This window comes from Silene latifolia, chromosome X (genome assembly GCF_048544455.1).
Source record: "Silene latifolia isolate original U9 population chromosome X, ASM4854445v1, whole genome shotgun sequence".
Lineage (NCBI taxonomy): Eukaryota > Viridiplantae > Streptophyta > Magnoliopsida > Caryophyllales > Caryophyllaceae > Silene > Silene latifolia.
This window is the reverse complement of record NC_133537.1, coordinates 328,577,471-328,599,526: the sequence shown is the minus strand read 5'-3', so window position 1 is coordinate 328,599,526 and position 22,056 is coordinate 328,577,471. Positions and strand designations below refer to the sequence as shown.

At 38.5% G+C, this 22,056-nt stretch overlaps 1 protein-coding gene and 1 long non-coding RNA gene across 2 annotated transcripts; one reads left to right on the top strand and one right to left on the bottom strand.

Annotated features, from left to right (window-relative positions):
• Positions 1-2,295: 2,295 nt before the first annotated feature.
• Positions 2,296-6,761, top strand: LOC141620803 (putative WRKY transcription factor 53). The gene is made up of 3 exons (XM_074437577.1): positions 2,296-2,633; positions 3,485-3,613; positions 6,191-6,761. The coding sequence occupies exons 1-3, from the start codon at positions 2,296-2,298 to the stop codon at positions 6,759-6,761; spliced, it is 1,038 nt and encodes a 345-aa protein (XP_074293678.1).
• Positions 6,762-10,800: 4,039 nt separating this feature from the next.
• On the bottom strand, positions 10,801-21,796 carry LOC141622092 (uncharacterized). Its single transcript, XR_012532863.1, has 3 exons — positions 20,557-21,796; positions 15,744-15,929; positions 10,801-11,417 (listed from the first exon to the last, which is right to left on the bottom strand). It is a non-coding gene; the product is annotated as an uncharacterized LOC141622092 (long non-coding RNA).
• Positions 21,797-22,056: the final 260 nt, after the last annotated feature.

Below are 22,056 nucleotides of genomic sequence, written 5' to 3'. Positions count from 1 at the left end.
ATCAAGAAGATTATTACCTACATATAAGTAACTCGCTCACTTATTATAAACTGTCTCATGTTAAATTATAAAAAGACTATTAGTAACATTATTATAGATAAAAGTCGTTAAATATATATATGAAAAGATACAAAACAAGATAATAAAAATGAAAGATAGCAAGATATGATAAAATAGGTACTAACATTATTAAAATAGTCACTCATTAAAAGTGTGACATCATTAAAAAAGGGTACAAAAAACATATAAAAAAGAATCACATTTTTTTATGCATTAAAGTAAATATTGTAAGATGGTTACATAGAAAAACTTCTAATTATGAAAACATAGATATATACTCTTTGTCCTTTGTTTATTTTTGTTTTAAATATGAGATGAGGATCGAGAGGATAAGTGATTATTTCTAACTATTGTTTTGGATAACAAGTAGATTATATATAGTCTTTATGCAAGTGACAATTAAACATACACAAATAACTAAACATCCAAAACAGTATAACAGTAAACGATTAGCAAATAACAGTGGTTTAACTATGACGGATCTTACAATTAAATAAATAACTATAGTTTTAACTTCAATTTTGTCCGAGTTGTGATAAAACTACTAAATTAAATTCATTGCTAGGAGAAAACATACACACCAAAGATAATCAATCATTCACTCTAGTTAATTAAAACCAAACATTACAACTTTACAAGATCATTTACAAATGATTACAAAACCCTAGTAATAAAACTTTATCTTCAATTTTTAACCTAGGATTTATATTTGGAATTATATGTGTCCGTACAATTATGGATTCGATTGAATTTAGTTGAAGATTCCATTTTTCTCTCAACAAACACACACTTGTGTACAGCTATGTATCTGACTTTCTATCATTTTTTACTATTAACTAATATTATTCTTTCACATCATTGACATAATCACATAATACTGACATAAAACCTTATCTTATGCTATACACCCATCGAGCAGATCTAGTTCTAATTTTTAGATAATGACATTTATTAAAGAAAATAGAGAGACTAAATAAACTACATATACTTTAGCCAATGTTAATAATGACATTTCAGTAAATGATAAATTCATCAATATCGTTATTACAAATTTATGATTTAAAATGGATGAGTCATGTCCTGTCATTTTAACAACCATCGTTGACACAGTTATAAAACCAGGTAGATATAGGTAAATACATGAAGTAATTTTTATTACGTGTACCATCTTATAAAACTAGTTCTTCACATAGAGAGGGGCCTCCACTTATTCATAGCTTAGCTTTTCGCATTAGTATATACACCGTATAAAATTAAGAGACTAAAGGATACAACGACATTTTAGTAAATGATGGAGTATATTAATAGCAATTACAAATTTATGATCTAAAGGTGTCGGGCCATGTCCTATTATTTTAACAACCATTGTTGACACAGTCAGAAAACCAGGTAAATATAGGTAAATAGATGAAGTGATTCTTATTACGCGTACCACCTTATACAACTAGTTCTTCATGTACTTAGAGAGGGGACCTCCACTTCATAGCTTTATTTTCGCATTACTGTATAATTAAACTGTTACCTGTTCTGATTAACCTAATAATTAAGTCGTCGTGATTATTTTTTTAGCTCAGATCCAAAATATTAAAATTATGTTTTTGAGTTCAGAATTTGCAAGTGTCCAAAATAATAAAAATATATATAATCAACCTATCCTATCCTAGTCGGCTAGTTTAAATTATAGAAGATGGGAATCAATGGCACTTGATGACCATGGAAAGCATATTCCTATCATTTACATTTTGAGGGTTTTCTACATACCATAATCTGACAAGGTCATGATCCTTTCAAGGGTTTTTCAAAGGTCAGTTGAGCTGTCTAAACTTGGCTTTCATTTGTCTTAATCTATACATACAGCATAATTAGTAACAATACTAATTAGAAGCCTTTTCCTATTATGAAAAGCTAAAAACACTCCCATTTTATGCTAATCCTTTTGAAGTTTTCTTAATTTATTTTCATTTTAATTTTCATATATTTACTTTCAACATTTTCAACTTGCAAAGTTGACATTCTTAGTCATCATAACCCTCAAATTCTATTAATAGAGCATTTCATAATCCTAGATTTAATCAAACATTTTTAAAAGCAACTAATAATAATTGCTCCTTATATATTGGTATAGAGTGCATCTTTGGTCAAATAACACCCATCATCCAGTAATCATCAGATCAGCCGACCCTAAATCATTTTCAACCAGCAAGCATTGTTGTTTTCCATACAAACATCAATTAGATGGAAAATAATGGAATCGATCCTACAAACCAAAAGGGTTTAGTAGATGAACTTATTGAAGGAAGAGATCTAACAAAGCAACTTTACTCGATCCTCCTCAAAGAATCAGCATCGTCATCATCGTCGTCCACCTTAGCCAATGAAGCACCAAGCTTGAGTGTTACACAAAAAATATTGTCAAAAATAGAAAGGTCACTAAGTATATTGAGATATGAACCTATAATGGTGCAATCGCAAGCAATTGATTCACCACTTTCATTTAATGGTACACCAAAAAGTACAGACTCTGAGGGTGACTCCAAAGATCCACTTGATTGCAAAGAGGACTCCAGGAAAAGGTAAACTTTGTTCCTTTTTTGGATGATTTTAAGTGTCAAATCTCTCTTAAAAAGTGCATCCTGGTCAGGTTTTTCTGGCAATAAGTAAAAAAATAAAAAAAGTCCCTTTCCCATGAGTAATTATTTTTTAAATATTTACTTCTCGGTTTTTCCCTAATTAAAAAAATTACATTCTCACGAAAAATAAATTTGATACATCTTGTAGCCATATTTTATTATTATTTAAGTATACTAATTTTCTGTTTATTTATCGAAAATATTGTCCAGTACCAGCTATTCATTTTACGATTTTAATTATAACAAACTTTTTTTTTGTTTTAGTAATGAAACTTTAAAAATAATATTGTTATCGGTGAAACAACAACAACAACAACAACAACAACAACAACAACAACAACAACAATTCCTCCATTCGTTTCATTATTTAAAATTCTCATAAAATGAATAAAAGGAATATATGTGAATGATAATTATGATTAGAAGGTTCACATTTTAATTTGCTCAACACTATCAATTTAAAAATAGTGTCTACTATGAAATCGGTGGTAGAACGAGGAGGGTTATTAGGAGCGTTCACCCCCGCTAGAAATGGAAAAATCCAGAGTTTTTAGTCAATTTTTTTATCTTATTTCAAATTTACTTCATGAAATTACTTGTCCACCTCTCCTGAAATTTTTCGCCCCCTAATGGGTACTTATGAAATCTCCAACATATCTAAATAACGAAGATTTACATCAACTACACAAGGCCTTTTACAAATTCACTAGTCTAAAAATGAGTTGGTAAGATTGTGTTATGTTTGAAAAAGAAATTATTTATGCTCAATTATGTTTATTTTATTTATCTTGCAGAAAGGTTATTACACGATCCACTCTGAAAGTTGAAGGTTGTTGTAAAAGTGGACTTGAAATACCAGTTGATGATGGTTTTTGTTGGAGAAAATATGGACAAAAAGACATTCTTGGAGCCAAATATCCAAGGTATGTTATTAATTACTCCCTCCGTCCCGGTTAATGGTTATTGTCCTTTATTTTGGCATAAAGACCAAGAAATTAAAAGAGGGGGGATCAATTATAAGATGACAAGTGGACCAAATTGAGTGTGAAAGTTCAAATTGTTTATCAAATACAATCCTAAAATAGAAAGGATAACAATTGACAGACACCCTAAAATGGAATAAGTCAACAAATAACCGGGAGTCCGGGACGGAGGGAGTATTACTTATACACATATGATATCTCATATCATCTCTTAGAATATATACCATTTTCCATTTGATTGCACACATACAATTGCATTTTTCGACCAACATACATGATGTTTTTCATAGTACTTGATTATAAGCATCACACGAGGCCGGAGGCTAGCTCCTCGCCTTAGGATGTCACTGATCATTTCAGATGATGATTCATGTTAGTCAATCCCGGTCCCTTAAAAATAGACCTTTGTTACCGTTGTTATGTGCATGTATTGTTGTGTTTGTTGTTGTTTACTAGCCTAAAACCTAGTAGCCACAAATTAAAATAAAAAATTAAACTAACAAACATTATTTACATACGATGAGCACCATGCCATCAACCCGTCTTCAGTGGGACAGAAATTCTTCCGTCCTCCCGAAGGACGAGGACGTCCTCCCTACACACACATAAGGAGGATACATAGTCTAAAATGGCAATTGAGTATAAATACAAGCAATAAGGACCACATATGACGATGTAAGTGAGTTAAGTGTGCGGATGAAATGCAAGTGAGATTTTGAATAGTACAACAGAAATAAACCAATTAATAGTAAAAAATGGAAGCTAAGGTCTTTGTGAAACGAAAGGAGTAAGTGTTGCTCCGTATTTCTAACTAGGACGGAGTACAATAACCCATTTTAGACGACCTATCGATCTCATATAAGTATTTGTGTATATGTAGAGCTCCAAAGTTTCAGTTTCTATACAAAGTTGAGCCATTTTAGACCTAAGTAGTAAGTACCTAGCTATAGAATTCATATACTCCCTCCGTGTCATGGTTAATAGATACTCCGTATTTATTTCTTGAGAGTGCATGAGTCAATAATTATCTATTTCCCCTTTTGGAGGTTTTTGTGGACCATCTTTCATATGCATGTGGGGTTGTAATTTTGTGTGGTCCAAATTAACTCATTTCCTTTTTCTTGTTCTTTGTGCCAAAACAATAGATAACTATTGATCAGGACGGGAGTACTCATTTCTATTAGACTATATATGAAATACATAGGGCATATGTAAAATGACATATAAATCAATACTATATATTAATTCCAGAAACCAAATGACTTCAATGTAATTAAAGAAATTTATACAAATTAATTATACTATATAGTTTTAAATCAATAGCACCGTGTGATGGACCTGATAAAGGGACCTCAATGTAAATATTATATAGTTTTGGTTTAAAGTATAATATAAAGATGCCTTGATGAAGAATATTTATGGAAATTACATTAAATTAAAGTAATTAAATTTAGAAAACACAAGAATATAGTGATTTTCCTTAAAATTAACATGTCCCACTTATGGAATTAATTAGTATCATCATAGACTTATACATTACATTAAATGTAGTAAAAGTAATAGTAGCAGCAACGAGATTAATAAAATTAACGATATTAATGTGGAGTAGTGACATTTATAATAATGATAGTGGGAGTAGTGAAAGTAACTACGAATGTAGTGAAAGTAACAGTGGTAACAATGAGAAAAAGTATGAACAATTAAATAACCAATCGACTCAAGAAAATATTTTATTTATTTAAATATAGGCCGGATAAAATTAACGGGAATAATGAATTTAACAGAAAAAAAATAGAGGAATTAGTAAAAGAAACAATAGTAACCACGGGAGTAGTGAACGTAATGATATTAAGAAAGAATGTCGTGAAAGTAATAATATTAATAGCGGGGTAGTGAACGTGTCTCATAATTTGAAAATAAATTTTACATTTCATCATAATTACAAGATATGCCGTAGAAAAATATATTACAAATAGTAAACGTGTGAGTTAGACAAATCCAACATAGTTTATTTCATTGAAAATAAAATTTAACAGTAAATAGAGGTAGCCCGGGCGAAGCCGGGCACCAAAACTAGTCTATTACTATTGTGACTTACTATACCAAACGACTCAAGATGTAATTTTCAAGATCGCGATTAAATACTATCAATAAAGCTTATAAATTTAATATCCAAAATTGGAGGCCCGATTTTCATGCTCATGACTGAACATGGCCTTAGACGCCCCTGATATATATAAATCAATTACTATTGTGACTTATTATACGAAACGACTCAAGATATATTTTTCCGACCCCGAAACAGCTAACACATTCTAATTCAAAGATATATTATTCTGTCTTTTATTTTAGGGTTTTTCTACGTGATATTCTTGTGTTTTGTTTTTACTAATCAGAAGCTATGCGTTTGATGCGATGAATAATTTGAAATTTTTGTTAGCATTGACAAAATTAATCTATTAATGCATCATCTTGTGAATTATTATTATTATTATTAACTTGAATGATTATTTTCAGGGCTTATTTTAGGTGCACACAAAGAAGCCAAGATTGTTTTGCAACAAAGCAAGTACAAAGAAGTGATAACGATCCAACATACTTTGAAGTCACGTACCGAGGAAAACATACATGTTATCAAGCTTATGCTTCTTCATCTTCCTCCATGCCTATTCCTCTATCAAAACCCGAACCTAGCCATGCCACGAGGCGCATTCAACCTCATCAAGAAGTCCTTTGGAGTTTCGAGACCAACTCGAATGACATTAAACCTAATAATCACCTTTATTCATCATCTTCTTTTCCACCCCATTTTTCATCTACTCACCATAATAATAATAATAATGCCCTACATAACTATGAATTTTATGATTCTAATTTATTTTCTCCGAGGATTATTAGAAATAATGATTTCGATAATAATCATCAACGTACTAATAATAATAATAATAATAATAATAATAATAATTCACAAGATGATGCTTCTAATTTGGTAGCTAATGATCCCCTAGATATAACATCAGAATTATTATCATGTGTTCAAGGTTACCCTGATTTTATTCTTGAAAACCCGCATCTTTTTCGGGAGTAACTAGTTAGTACTCCCTCTATCCGGTCAATAATTATCATTGATTGAAATCCCGCTTATAGATTTCAAACAATGATAACTATCGACGAGAATAGAAGGAGTAAATATATATACTCCATATACACTCACAGTGCCAACAAGACAGGTATTTTAGTTTTAGTTTTTTCATTTTTTATTTTTTATTTTATTTTCCTGTTGTCACTAATTCTAGGTTAGAAATTTTGCCAATGCTAACAATTTTGTATTTTTCAAGTTCTGATTGTAATTGAAGCATTAATCGATTAATTATTTTTATACTTTTTATTTCATGTTCTTATTCTAATACTATATGTTAAAAGCACGTAAAACTGAAAAATTAAATATACTTTTTAACAAAAAAATTTATCAAAGTTTTCTTTTCAAGTGTTTTTAACATGGGCTGCAAGGGTACATACTATACAATTTGTACATGATTATCGAGCTACAGTTCATTCGCCCAACATCACTCCTTAATTCCTTATATTCATCAAAAGGATATGATTAAATTGGTCATACCCTAGTCAAAGTAGTCCTTGACTTTCTTTTCTTGAACATATTTTCTTGTCAAAACCAGGCCCGTCTAACCCATGGTGCTCTATGGGCAATGGCACTGGGCCTCAAAATTTTGGGGCCCAAATCTAGGCATTCCCATGTGATTGTTAAAAAAAAAAAAAAAAAAAGAACAATGAAATCAGAGTATCAGACGCTACATTCAATAGTCAATACCGGGTGACTATTCCAATCCTCAATAATCTCCATCCTTCCCCAAATAATTAATTTCTTTCCCCAAAAATAATTATACTTGCTCTTTAATTTTTCCATTAAATTATCTAACGTTTCTTTTGTAAACAATCTTCAAATGTGATTACCCCAAATCAATTCCTCACAAATCATTCCAAATTTACAATTAGAGAAATTAGAATCAAAACTTTTCAATGTAGTCAGTTTCAAATGCCTATAAAAATCCAGATTTATGCTTCAGTTTCAAAGGGATCGAATAGGTAATTTTTCTTCTTAATTTTAATGAATTTCACATTCTCAATATTGTATTCATGATTTTTGTGTAAAATTACACAACCCAGTGGGTATATGTAAATGTTTATACTTAAATTGATTAATTGTTCTGTTTATGGTGATGATGTCGATTTTTTGTGAATTTGGTCTTTATTTTTCTTTCATATACCGACTTATTTTTTATTTGCTTTGCAATCTTCAATATTGTACTAAATTTGCTGCATTTGCTGCTATTGAACGAAAGACAGAGTTGGATATCAGATTATCAGAGGACTTTGATTTTATCGGTTTTTATTTCACGGACGGTGTGCAAGTTCTCGAAAAACTACCAGAAATAATCGCCTTTCAAATAATTTGTAATTTGCTTTAATATTTTATTTATATATGAACGTTCTTTAATTTTGTAAATTTAAGGCCTCATATTTTTTTGCACCGGGCCTCCACTTTTCTTGAGACGGCCCTGGTCAAAACTCCATCAACTCTTGTAAAAAACAAAAGTACTCCCTTTGTAACAACAAATTTGCGTTATATCTGCAAATAAATAGAGAAAACACAAAAGAATGCAACAAAATAATAATTTTATTAATTCAAAGGATTTCGGGTACAATCTACTAGTTATTCTACTGATTCGATTTCCGCAAGTGAATGAATAGGAGGGTCTTGATTTGAAGACTTGGTTCTCCTGTTACGATTTTGATTTGCTTCTCTTCTACTGACTGCGATGGATGCTTGACGTCAGGTGAAAGAGTAGTATAATATTCAAATCTAGATGATTAGAAATGAATGTGTTTTCTTCTCTTGTTTTCTCTTGGAAGAGATTTTTGCAGAGAGGCAAATGTATTTTCTTTTTCCTTACTTTCTCTTAGAAGAGATTTTTTTAGTAAAGAGGGTTTTGTTTTAGGGAGGTTTTTTTTTATTTTGTGTGAGAATGTGATTTTTTGTGATTATCAAGATTAGTCTCTAATGAGAGGGTTTACTCTCAATTTATTGTTAGTCATTAAAATATCTCGTGTCCTTATTTTGTTAATATTCGTTCCTTGCTCGTCACTTAATGTATCTTTGTATATATTTCCTTAGGTTGTCGTCTTTCCTATTTCTAGAGTTTAGTTTAGGTAATTGCTTGTATGTGCACACCTATAAATATTGTACATTGTTTGATCAATAATATTATCACATTCAAATCAATTCTTCTCAATTTTAACATGGTATCGAGCTTGTAAGATCTGTCTTGCCTCCATACATCCAATTTTTTTTTCGGTTTAGAACCCTAAATCACCTCGACACAATCCCCTTTCCTCTCCATGGCTCCTCATGGCAACCTTATTCCCAATCCTCATGACCCACAATCTCCCTTCATTGATGTTAACCTCTCTCAATGCAAAGAACTCACCCCTCTCACTTATTTCAACTGGAAAACTCAACTCTCCAACATACTATTTGGCTACGATTTACTCAAATTCGTCGATGGTACGTACCCTACTCCTCCCTTGCTCCGCTCTCTTGGAACTCCATTATCTCCCTCATCCTCCACGGATTATCGTGCTGCCATAGGCTCCCTTCAATACTTGGCTCTTACTCGTCCGGATATCTCCTTCACTGTGAACAGGCTTGCGCAATTTATGTCTTGTCCTACTGATCTTCATTGGCTTGCAGTCAAGCGTCTTCTTCGATATCTACATGGAACCTTGACTGTGGGTCTTCAACTCTATCGTGACACTCCTTTACGTCTCCATGCCTTTTGTGATGCTGATTGGGGTGGCGATAAAAACGATTATGTCTCTACCACTGGTTACATTCTATATCTTGGTCGAAATCCTATTGTTTGGTCCTCTCGCAAGCACCGTACTCTTGCCATGTCCTCTACGGAGGCTGAATTTCGCGCTATTGCGGACACCACTACTGAACTCGAATGGGTTCAAGCTCTTCTTGTTGATCTCGGTATTTCTACTACAATGGCGCCTGTCATTTATTGCGATAATCTTGGTGCTACTCAATACTCGAAAAATCCGGTTTTTCACTCTCGTATGAAGCATGTTGCCATTGCTTTTCATTTTGTCCGTGAAAGAGTTCATTCTAATAAGTTACGTGTTCAGCACATTTCCAGTGGCGATCAGCTTGCTGACATGCTTACTAAGCCTTTACCTCGTCCTTTATTTCAGTCACTTTGCTCCAAGATTGGCCTGTCTTTTGGGACGTCAATCTTGCGGGGGCGTGTTAGTCATTAAAATATCTCGTGTCCTTATTTTGTTAATATTCGTTCCTTGCTCGTCACTTAATGTATCTTTGTATATATTTCCTTAGGTTGTCGTCTTTCCTATTTCTAGAGTTTAGTTTAGGTAATTGCTTGTATGTGCACACCTATAAATATTGTACATTGTTTGATCAATAATATTATCACATTCAAATCAATTCTTCTCAATTTTAACATTTATAAGAGCTTTGTTTTGTTTGTTTCTTTTACGGTAAACTTGCAACAAGCCAACAACTTTGTCCATTCTTCTCGCGTTGACTTCCTAGACTCCCGTTGATCTTCCATTATTTGCGGGACAACACGCAATTCCGTTCTTGACTAAAAAAGCAATCATTATCCCATGATCAAATATGTATACACATGCCAACCTTTACGTCAACAATGCATGGTCTTCCATTTCTTTGAGAAATTATGGGCTTGTCATGCTTATTGAGTCCAATTTTGACTTAACACTCTTATTTCCGGACTTATTATTTGCGGCTCATACTTCGTATTAGATATATGGCACAACCCATTTCCCGATTGAACTGATTTTATATCTTGACAAGATGAACTAAATACCGTATATTTGTTCGGGCTAAAATTCACCGACCCATTTCTTAAACGATATTCTCACAAATGTCAACATTTGACTTTTGACCCCATTTTAAAGATGTGAGACATATTTTTATGTCTACAAATTTGCCCCCTCGGGATTGAGTCACGTACACGAATTTGAGTGTTTAAGCGTGAGTCGATCCCGATATTTTACTTTTGCAGCGCCGCAGGTCCATTTTAACGGAGCCTTTCCATTTTGCGGGTATACACAACTACTTTTGCAAGTGATAGAATTTGTCTTCATTGGATAATTTGATGCATCTGGGAAATATCTTTTTTCAAGATAAAGTTTGGTAGTCTTTCATGCCTACTAGTCTTTCATGCCTACTCAAATTCCTCATAGTAAACCCACCAATTACTATAAAAGAAACCATGAGCTGCGCAATTTTTATTCCACTTTATCACTCAACCTATCACCTTCATTTCTCGACCGAGAGCTATACTTGGCTAGAAGCACGATCAACCATATTCGTCGGACAAGCAATTTGACCCAAAGCACCCTCGAGACCAAACTCATCTTACGCAAGCATTCAAAGTTCATCTCGATTTCCGATGATGAAAATCAAAGCTACGCACAGACAACCAGATTACAAACACCAGGTTTGTAGGTGAGCGAAATTTCAAATTTTATTGACCCTTCTTTCTTCTTTGTGAATGCAGGGTATTTCCTCTCGGACTGTAATGAACTTCTAATCACCATAGCGGCTTCATCATTGACGTGGACTCAGTGTTCATTATCATCTTGACGATGAGATTTATACTGAGTTCTCCTCATTGACCTTATTAGTAAATATTGTGATTGATTGTAATTGATAGTGTGTATCAATTAGTTATACTGTTTCCATAATAGCAAGATACTTGCCTTGTATTAACAATATAGCAACAAATAATTCCTAACATATTGTATAAAATCTTTTAGCACATAATCTTTGTATTATAGCAATTAGTATCCTTAGCATATCATCTAGTATATTTGTATAGATCTCTTTCTTCCTGTTTACCCTAGCCTTAGGTCCTATAAATACTTGTAATTCATTCATCAGTTAATACAACTCAATTCATAATCACCCTTGTCTTATATGGTATCAACGAGTCACGAACGATCCAACCTATTACGCCCTAAACGCCGCTCCTTCAAACGCAGCCATAACCATCCTCTTCACCCGTCCTCTTCAATGGCAATCGACACCACCAACACCATCATTCCCAACCCCCACAATGCCGACAACCCACTCACCGCACCAAACCTTAACAATGTCATCAAACTCACTCCGCTAAACTATACCTCATGGCGATTTCAACTCACCAACATCCTATTCGGTCTCAGCCTATTCGGTTTTCTCGATGGCTCTAATCCCACTCCGCCTCCCACCACTGTCAATGACGCAAAACAGGAGGTTCCAAACCCCGCGCACCTGTCTTGGCTCAAGCAAGACGGTCTTATCCTTGGTGCCCTAATGGGTACTCTCACCTCCGCCCTACAAACCTTAATCGTAAGGGCAAAAACCGCTAAAGAGGCTTGGGATATCCTCGCCCACACCTACGCAAACCCATCGCGTATCCATATTCAACAACTTAAAGAACGACTTGACTCGATAGTGAAAACCACGGACCAAACCATTAGCGATTATATCCACACTATCAAGGCTTGTGTCGACCAACTTGCTCTTATGGGCAAGATTATCGACCCCGAAGATATCATTGCGAAGGTTCTTAAAGGCCTCGACTATGAACTTTATAAACCCGTCATTGATACAGTGAGAGCCCGAGACACACCCATTAGTTTTGAGGCTCTCCACGAAAAACTTTTACAGCATGAATTACTTCTCAAACATCAACCCTCATCCAACCACTTTGCCCCTTCGGCAAATCCAGCCTATCGTGGCCACCACCCCAACCGTGGCTCCTGTCGTGGCTACCCCAACCAACCCTCCTCAAACAACCAATATCTCAACCACAATCAGCCTACCACCACTCCCAACCCACGTCCTTTCAAGGGTCGTTGTCAGTGGTGCCGCGAAACAGGGCATGTCATCGCCAATTGCCCCCTGTTTCGTCGCCTCTTTCCCAACATTACCTTCCCTGCTCCCACCTCCTACCGCCAGCAGCAGCAACCCGCAACCCAGCCGCCACCAACCACGCACCAGGCCCACACCGTGACCACCACTCCTGCCACCCCCAACCCGAACTATCTTCTTGATAGTGGCGCGAGTCACCATGTCACTCATGACTTAGACAATCTCACCTTCCACTCTCCCTACAATGGCTTCGATGATCTCATCATTGGAGACGGTTCCACAATTCCTATCGCCAATATAGGTAATTTTCAATTACAATCTCTTAAGTTTAATGACGTACTTCATGTACCACAAATTTCCCGAAACATTATTTCTATTTCTAAATTATGCCATGACAACAATGCTTATGTTATTTTTTCTCGTGATTGTTTTATTATTAAGGCGATAGCAACGGGAACCATCCTTCTCCGGGGCCGAGTTAAAGACGGAGTCTACGAGTGGTGCCCCTCAAACCGACAAGTCCACACCTCTATCAAAGGCACCGCTCCATTATCTTGGCATCATAAGTTAGGTCACCCAACATATGATGTAATCAAAATTATCAATAAAGAACTAGCATTTTCTATTTCCGATTTTTCGCATTGTGAATCTTGCAACGTTGCCAAAAGCAAGAAACTACCATTTTCTACTTCCACGCTCGACTCCAACGCACCTCTCGACCTCATTTTTTCCGACTTATGGACAAGTCCCGTCACCTCCTTCGACCATTACAAATATTATGTTGTCTTTGTCGATCATTTTAGCAAATATGTTTGGATGTATCCATTAAAAAAGAAATCCGACACAACCAATTTATTTTTACAATTTAAAGCACTCGTCGAAAAATATTTTAACAAACCAATTAAGCATTTTTTCTCCGATAATGGCGGCGAGTTTATTAAATTAAATACCACGCTCCTCAATAATGGCATTTCACATTCAACCTCTCCTCCTCATACTCCCGAACACAATGGATATGCGGAGCGACGACACCGTCACATAGTTGAAACGGGTTTAGCCCTACTTAATCACGCCAACTTACCCACGAAATATTGGCCCTTTGCCTTTAGTACTGCGACATATTTGATTAATAGACTACCTACTCGTTCTTTAAATGGAAATTCACCTTACTTTGTCATTCATAATAAAAAAACCCGATTATACCAACCTACATAATTTTGGTTGCCTTTGCTATCCCTGGCTCCGACCTTATACCAAACACAAGTTAGAATATCGCTCCACCCCATGTGTATTCATTGGATACTCCACCACGCAAAGTGCCTTTCACTGTCTCGACCCAAAAATGCATCGAGTCTATACCTTGAGACATGTAAAGTTTTATGACGACATCTACCCGTTCAAAAACCCATCGCCCAATCCATCGACAACCCCTACCACCGATGAATGGGTCTCCATCTCTCTGCCCGTGCTCCCTGAAGTCGTGTCCTCTCCTCCACCCTCCACCAGCACTCCCTCCACCACCGTGTTAACCCCCTCTGTTTCGACTGCTCCCACACAACCCCCCCTCCAGTTCGTCTATCAAAGATGATCTGCCACAACCTCCCCACCATCCACAACTGACCATCCCACCACGGCATCCCTTACTCCCTCTCCTACCACTGACACACCTCCCTCCACCTCCTCACCCTCTGCCACTCTCCCTGACCCACCACCCTCGTCTTTTCGTGACCATCGCATGACTACTCGAGCCATGAATGGTATTTTTAAACCCCGTGTCCTTTACAGCTACAACCGAACCCATTTCCCCCCTACCAAAATCCCGTCAAGCAAGCCCCCCGGGCTTGGTATCAACGGTTTGCGAATTTTATTTTATCAAAGGGGTTTAGCAGCAGCGTTTGTGATCCGTCCTTATTTATTTATAATCATGGTTCTGACATGGCCTATATGCTTCTATATGTTGACGATATTGTGTTGACGGCCACTAGCACTTCCTTACTTCGACGCATCATTGACGATTTATCAAAGGAATTTGCAATGTCCGACCTTGGCAAGCTGCATCATTTTCTCGGGATCCAGGTATCACGCACGAAAAATGGGTTATTTTTATCGCAAAATCAATATGCCCGTGATTTACTTAGCCGTGGATCCATGGCATCGTGCAATCCCGTGTCCACCCCTGTTGAAGCCGGGTCCAAATTGAGCTCCACGGCAGGCCCCTTACTTGCTGACTCTACGCTCTATCGTAGCTTGGCCGGAGCCCTTCAATATTTGACTATCACTCGACCCGATATTTCATATGCGGTACAACAGGTTTGTCTTTTTATGCATTGCCCCGGTGAGCCCCATTTTCAGTTTTTAAAACGAATTTTACGTTATGTGAAGGGGACTCTCAATTATGGTCTCACCCTCACGAAATCTGCCACGAATACATTAACTGCTTATTCCGATGCGGATTGGGGTGGATGTCCAGACTCACGTAGGTCTACTTCCGGCTATTGTGTTTTTCTTGGTGATAACTTGGTGTCTTGGTCCTCCAAACGTCAAGCTACTGTCTCTAAATCTAGCGCGGAAGCAGAATACCGGGGTGTTGCTAATGCGGTTGCCGGGACTAGCTGGTTACGTAATCTACTACTTGAGCTCCACGCTCCAATTTTCACGGCCAGTCTAGTGTATTGTGATAATGTCTCCGCCGTTTACTTATCCGGCAACCCGGTCCAACATCAGCGAACTAAGCATATAGAAATTGATATTCATTTTGTTCGCGATCAGGTTAAACTTGGGAAAGTCAAAGTTCTTCATGTCCCAGCTGAGTACCAGTACGCCGATATTTTTACCAAAGGCCTTCCCAAGCATCTCTTCACACGTTTTCGGTCCAGCCTAAGCGTCCGTTCCTCTCCCGCTTCGACTGTGGGGGTGTATTAGTAAATATTGTGATTGATTGTAATTGATAGTGTGTATCAATTAGTTATACTGTTTCCATAATAGCAAGATACTTGCCTTGTATTTAGGATGCTTAGTTAGACTATGTAACTATATATATGTGAATAATACAACCTCCCAAATGAGGGATTTCAGTATTCTACAGACCTGTACGGTGCCCTGCCTTAACGACGCCATGCTTCTGAATCCATCTCACTTGTGACTTTCAGACGCCGCCGCCTGACGCTTCTCAGACTGATTGTTCACGCCATATTCGTCATTCTCGACATTTTATCCGTAGAGAAGCTGTGCAACAAGTGACTTGTCGAGAACCACGCACAACGACGGTAAAGACTATAGAGAATATATCATCTGCCTAATTCTCGTCTATGTAATATATTTAGTTATAGTATATATTTCCTATATCTCGCCTTGTATCTTTCCCGTATCTTGTGTATATCTCGTATTCCTTATTTTGTAATTACGTAACCCTAGCATCCTAGCCTTGTAACCTACTATAAATATTGTATTCATGTTTCGTAAATAATATAAGTTATTCATCCTTCACATGGTATCAAGCCTTAACGATCCTCTACAAAAATTTTCCGACCTCACGTCATCTCAGGACCTCACGTCCAAAACTCCGACGGACACCAACCATGTCTCCCACCCCGTTTCACATTCCCAACGCCGCCGAACCCAAGAACCCGTTCACCATTGTCACGTTCAATAACTGCACCCAACTCAAGGACACCATCACCTTTCGCCAATGGCGCTTTCAAGTCCGTGCTATCATGAACGGCCTTGAGCTATTTGGTTTCCTTGACGGCACCACTACACCCCCCGCTGAAACGCTAACCACCGAACCCACCCCACCCGACACCAAAACCGCTGTCACTCCCAATCCGGCCTACTCCACTTGGTACCGCCAAGATCAACTCATTCTTGGTGCCCTTGCTGGAACCCTAGCCCCACCCGTTGCTGCCCTTATCGTAAACGACTCTACCTCTCACGCTGCCTGGACTACCCTCACCAAAACCTTCGCTAACTCATCCCGCGGCCATCGCCTCCAAATCAAAGACCGTCTTGAAAACATATCCCACACCAATATGACCATAACTGAGTACATGACCGCAATCAAAGCATGCACCGATGACCTTTCCCAATTAGAACGACCCATGGATGAGGACGATGTTACCAACAAAGTCCTCAACGGCCTAAACCAAAACACGTATCGATCCGTCATAGAAGCCATCCGAGCCCGTGACACACCCATATCCTTTGAAGCCCTACATGAAAAGCTTATCCAACAGGAATTACGACTCAAAAATTCGACCCCCAATCCGGAATTTACCCCCGCTGCCCACGCTGCCAATTACCGTTCCCAAAACCGAACCCCGTATACTCCTCGCTATACACCCAACACGAACCAGAATACCACTCAAGCTAACCCGAACCCCGAATACAAAAACCCGTATAAAGGTCGTTGTCACTTTTGCGACGTTGTTGGTCATGTTGCCTCAAACTGTCGCCTTCTTCAAGAACGATATCCTATGGTTGTTTTCCCCACTCGACAACCTCGCCAATCCCGTCCCCAAGCACACTCTGCCTCTCACGCACCTATCCCGCCACCCCATGCCTGGACTGTTGACAGTGGCGCTTCTCATCACGTCACCGATGACCTAAACACACTCTCACTTCACTCCGTCTATGACGGACCCGATGATCTCACGATTGGTGACGGCAGTCCTCTTCAAATCACACACACAGGTTCCTTTAAATTTCACTCCTCTGCTTCAATTATTTTCTTTAATAACGTCTTAGTTGTTCCACAAATTTCCCGTAAATTATTTTCTGTCTCGCAATTTTGTTTAGACAATAACGCCACCGCTATTTTCTTACCCGATTCTTTTCTTATTAAGGAAACTCTGACGGGCAAAACTCTCATTCAAGGCCGTCGCACTAATGGCATGTATGTCTGGGAACCGTCCTCGCCTGACGCTCACGCTGCAATTCTACCCGCTCAAGACTCTTGGCACCATCGCCTTGGTCATCCGTCTATCAATACTTTAAAATTTCTAAGTTCGAAATTTAATTTAAGTATTTCCGATTTTAACGAATGTATTTCTTGCCATATCAATAAAAGTCACAAACTCGTTTTTGGTATTTCTTTGCTTAAATCGTCTGCCCCTCTTGATATTATTTTTTCGGATGTTTGGACATCCCCTATTTTGTCGAAACAATCGTTCAAATACTACATTATCTTTGTCGATCATTTCACTCATTATATTTGGCTATATCCCCTCAAACGCAAATCCGATTCACATTCCACATTTACAAAGTTCCGAGCTATAGTCGAAAATTATTTCCAACGAAAAATTAAACAATTCTATTCGGATAATGGCGGTGAATACACCACCATCACCCCTCATCTACACGACACAGGAATCACCCATTTAACGTCCCCACCTCATACCCCCGAACACAATGGATTTTCTGAAAGATGTCACAGACACATCATCGAAACCGGACTATCACTTCTAACCCACGCACAACTTCCGCTCGACTTTTGGCTTTATGCATTCACCACCGCTGTTCACCTCATTAATCGACTCCCTACCGCCACTCTCTCCAATAATTCTCCTTATTTCCTTCTCTTTAATCAAGAACCCAATCTTCGAAAATTACACAACTTTGGTTGCTTATGCTTCCCATGGCTTCGTCCGTACACTAATCACAAGCTCGATCCTCGCTCCTCACAATGTGTTTTTATTGGATATTCACCCACACAGAGTGCTTATCTCTGTCTCGAACCCGTCACTTCTCGAATTTATACCTCACGACATGTCCGTTTTCTTGACAACGAATTTCCGTACAACCGTCTCCTCAAACAACAACCCATTCCCCTCTCCACCACGGCCGAGGACTGGTGCTCCTTCACCGTACCCGTCCCTGCCTCCCCTACATCTGTACTAACCACACCACATGTCACTCCTGACCTCCCACCCGACACACCAGCCTCCCCCGCATCTCCTGCCTCCCCCACGTCCCCTGAAACACCCATGCCCTCCCCTGCCTCGCCAGCTTCAACACCTCCCCCACCACCACCCCCTCCCCCGCCACGGCCTCCCCATGTCACACGTCTGTCCAACAACATCCGCAAACCCAATCCTCGCTATGCCAAATTCTTCCACTCCACTGCCACTCCCGTTTATACCACCCCCACCACTGTAAAACAAGCGCTCCTCGACCCACTTTGGCGCGCAGCTATGCAGTCCGAATATGACGCTCTCATACGCAATAATACCTGGTCCCTTACACTACCTGACCCGTCACAAAATGTTATTGGATGTAAGTGGGTATTTCGTTTAAAATATAACCCCGATGGCTCTCTTAAACAACACAAGGCTCGCCTTGTTGCAAAAGGGTTTCATCAACGCCCCGGTATAGACTATTGTGAAACTTTCAGTCCCGTAATTAAACCAACCACCATTCGTCTCATTTTATCCCTCGCCATTACACATGGTTGGTCCCTCCGTCAACTCGACATCAATAATGCATTCTTGCAAGGTACGCTTACTGAAAATGTTTATATGATGCAGCCTCCTGGTTTTCCGAGTCCTACTAATCCGTCCTATGTGTGCAAATTGCGTAAAGCGATTTATGGTCTTAAACAGGCCCCTCGTGCCTGGTACAATGAGCTCCGTAATTATCTTTTGCAATTTGGTTTTCGTAATTCACTATCCGACTCATCGCTATTTATTTATGTTCATAAAAATGTCCGAATATACACTTTAGTTTATGTTGATGATATTGTTGTAACTGGTCCTAATCCGTCTGACATTGCTTCGTTCATCACGGCATTGTCAACCCGCTTCTCCCTTAAGGATTTGGGACCCCTGTCCTATTTCCTAGGGGTCGAAGTCACGCACTCCCCTTTGGGACTTCACCTAAATCAGACTAAATACTTGGCCGACCTTCTACTTCGTCACGATATGCTCGATAGTCGCCCTATGCTCTCCCCGATGGTTGCTCACCCTCCGTTGGTCAAGCAACCAAATGCTCCAATACACGATGAGTCGACTTATCGAGCTATAATTGGTAGTTTCCAGTATCTCAATCTGACCCGCCCCGACATAGCATTTCCGGTTAATAAACTTGCCCAGTTTCTAGCTCATCCGACCTCTGACCATTGGACTGCCCTTAAGCGCTTGTTAAGATATCTAAGTGGCACTCTTGACCGTGGCATCACTCTTCATCGTCACTCTCCTCTTACATTACATGCCTTTTGTGATGCTGACTTGGGTGGCGATCAAGCTGATTATGTTTCGACGACTGGTTATATCGTGTTTATGGGCAAGAATCCGGTTTCTTGGTCATCTAAGAAACATTGTGCTTTATCTCGTTCCTCTACCGAAGCTGAATATCGAGCCATTGCTGACACCACTGCTGAAGTCTTATGGCTTAAATCTCTGTTGTCTGAGCTCGACATTTCCACGCCTAACGTCTCTGTTGTCTTTTGTGACAATCTGGGAGCCACGAACTACTCTGCAAATCCGATTTTCCATTCCCGAATGAAGCATCTTGCTCTTGCCTTTCACTTCGTCCGTGAGCAGGTACAGCTCGGTGCTATCCGCGTTCAACATATCAACGGTGACGATCAACTCGCTGATACGTTGACTAAACCGCTCCCCAAGGATCGATTTCTCCTTCTTACTTCCAAGATTGGCCTTGTCTCACGACCGTCCATCTTGAGGGGGCGTATAGAGAATATATCATCTGCCTAATTCTCGTCTATGTAATATATTTAGTTATAGTATATATTTCCTATATCTCGCCTTGTATCTTTCCTGTATCTTGTGTATATCTCGTATTCCTTATTTTGTAATTATGTAACCCTAGCATCCTAGCCTTGTAACCTACTATAAATATTGTATTCATGTTTCGTAAATAATACAAGTTATTCATCCTTCACAAAGACGGCGCCAATCTAAAAGTTGTGCAAATACCGAGCTCGTGAAACTTGACCCGAATCCATCTCGGCTGAAATGAAAATCGGTCTTCGACTGGCTTCTTGATGCAGCGTCATCCTCATCGAGTTCTTGACACCTCTGTTTTGACGACCGATTTGACACAAAAGCACGCCTCCGATTGGCTCCTTGCCCCCATGTCAGACTCCTCGCATCCCAAAGCCGCTGGAATTACACCTACTAATAGCGTCGTCATCGTCGACTTCTGCTATTGTGGTGATCCGAACTGCCGCCAGAACACGTCATCAATGAGCTGTTTCAATGACAAATAGCCAGCTGTTAATTGAGGGTCACGCCTGACATCCGAAATCCGAGTGTATAGTCAGTGAATCCACGAAGCGAAACCGATAGTCATCTCTGGCATGTGACTTCGACGGCGAGCGAAAACAACTCTCACTTAGTGGACATCGTGCAGGACGAAATACGGCTTGAAAGATCCCAATGAATTACTACTATGGACTTGAAATTAATTGGGGAGGCCTATTAAATTCAATTTGGGAGTTCAGAGAGTATTAAACTTATTTGGAAAATTTTGTTTTGGTTTTGACCTATCCGTATTGGACCGTGGCCTGTGTAGTAATTGTAGACTTGCACCATTTTCATCACATGACCACACAACACTTTATTTCATTTTTTTTTTTTTTGAAAAGGAATTAAGTTGTGTTTTGTCCAGGAGACCATAATGGTGCACTTCAAAATGAGCGGATCTCAGACGACTGACAACAAGTACTTAGTGACGGTCGACGAAACCAATGATGAAATCTTGGTATTTGGGAGCTTTCTTAATCTTTCTCGTCATTTGCGTTTGCGACAAACGAATTGTGGTGCATAAGTACTTCTCATCATTCGAGTGAATTTGGTGCTTGTGAGCTTGTTTTATTTGAGCGTGAATCACACTTTATAGCAAGGCCCGAGGCTTGAAAGCTTTCTCCGGATCCAGATAACATTTTATCAATTAATTTTGATTTGATGAAGTATTGGTTCTTGTGAGATTTCTCCAACCGTTCAACGTTGATCTATACGATAAGTTTCGGTGCTTAGAAGCTTTCTCCGAATCTGTATCATTTGGTTTTACGGCAAAGTCTCAGCGCTTGAAAGCTTTCTCCGAGATTTAACCAAACTTTGAAAATTTTGACAAATGACTTAGAGCTCGTGAGGTTTCTCCAAAAGTATAGTGATTTTTTACTTTGATGGATAATTGGTGATTACGAGCTTTCTCCTAATCTATATGTCTTTGATTATTTGATGGAACTAATGGTGCTTAAAAGCTTTCTCCACGATGCCGCCTATCTTTGATTATTTTGACGAAAACTTAGGGCGTTTGAGCTCTCTCTAAATTTTCAGCGTGAGACTTGAAAACTTTGGTACTTGAAGCTTTCTCTAAGCCTTCTATTTTTTTTAATTGTAGATCATGAAGGAATCAAGTGACGGTAATTGACAGCGTCTGAGTG

What these genes read in the sequence shown, in the direction of transcription:
- LOC141620803 (XM_074437577.1), top strand. Translation starts at nt 2,296, where the DNA reads ATGGAAAATAATGGAATCGATCCTACAAACCAAAAGGGTTTAGTAGAT. An exon ending in AAAGAGGACTCCAGGAAAAG is followed by an intron (nt 2,634 to 3,484) that starts GTAAACTTTGTT and finishes TTTATCTTGCAG; the next exon opens with AAAGGTTATTACACGATCCA. An exon ending in CTTGGAGCCAAATATCCAAG is followed by an intron (nt 3,614 to 6,190) that starts GTATGTTATTAA and finishes GATTATTTTCAG; the next exon opens with GGCTTATTTTAGGTGCACAC.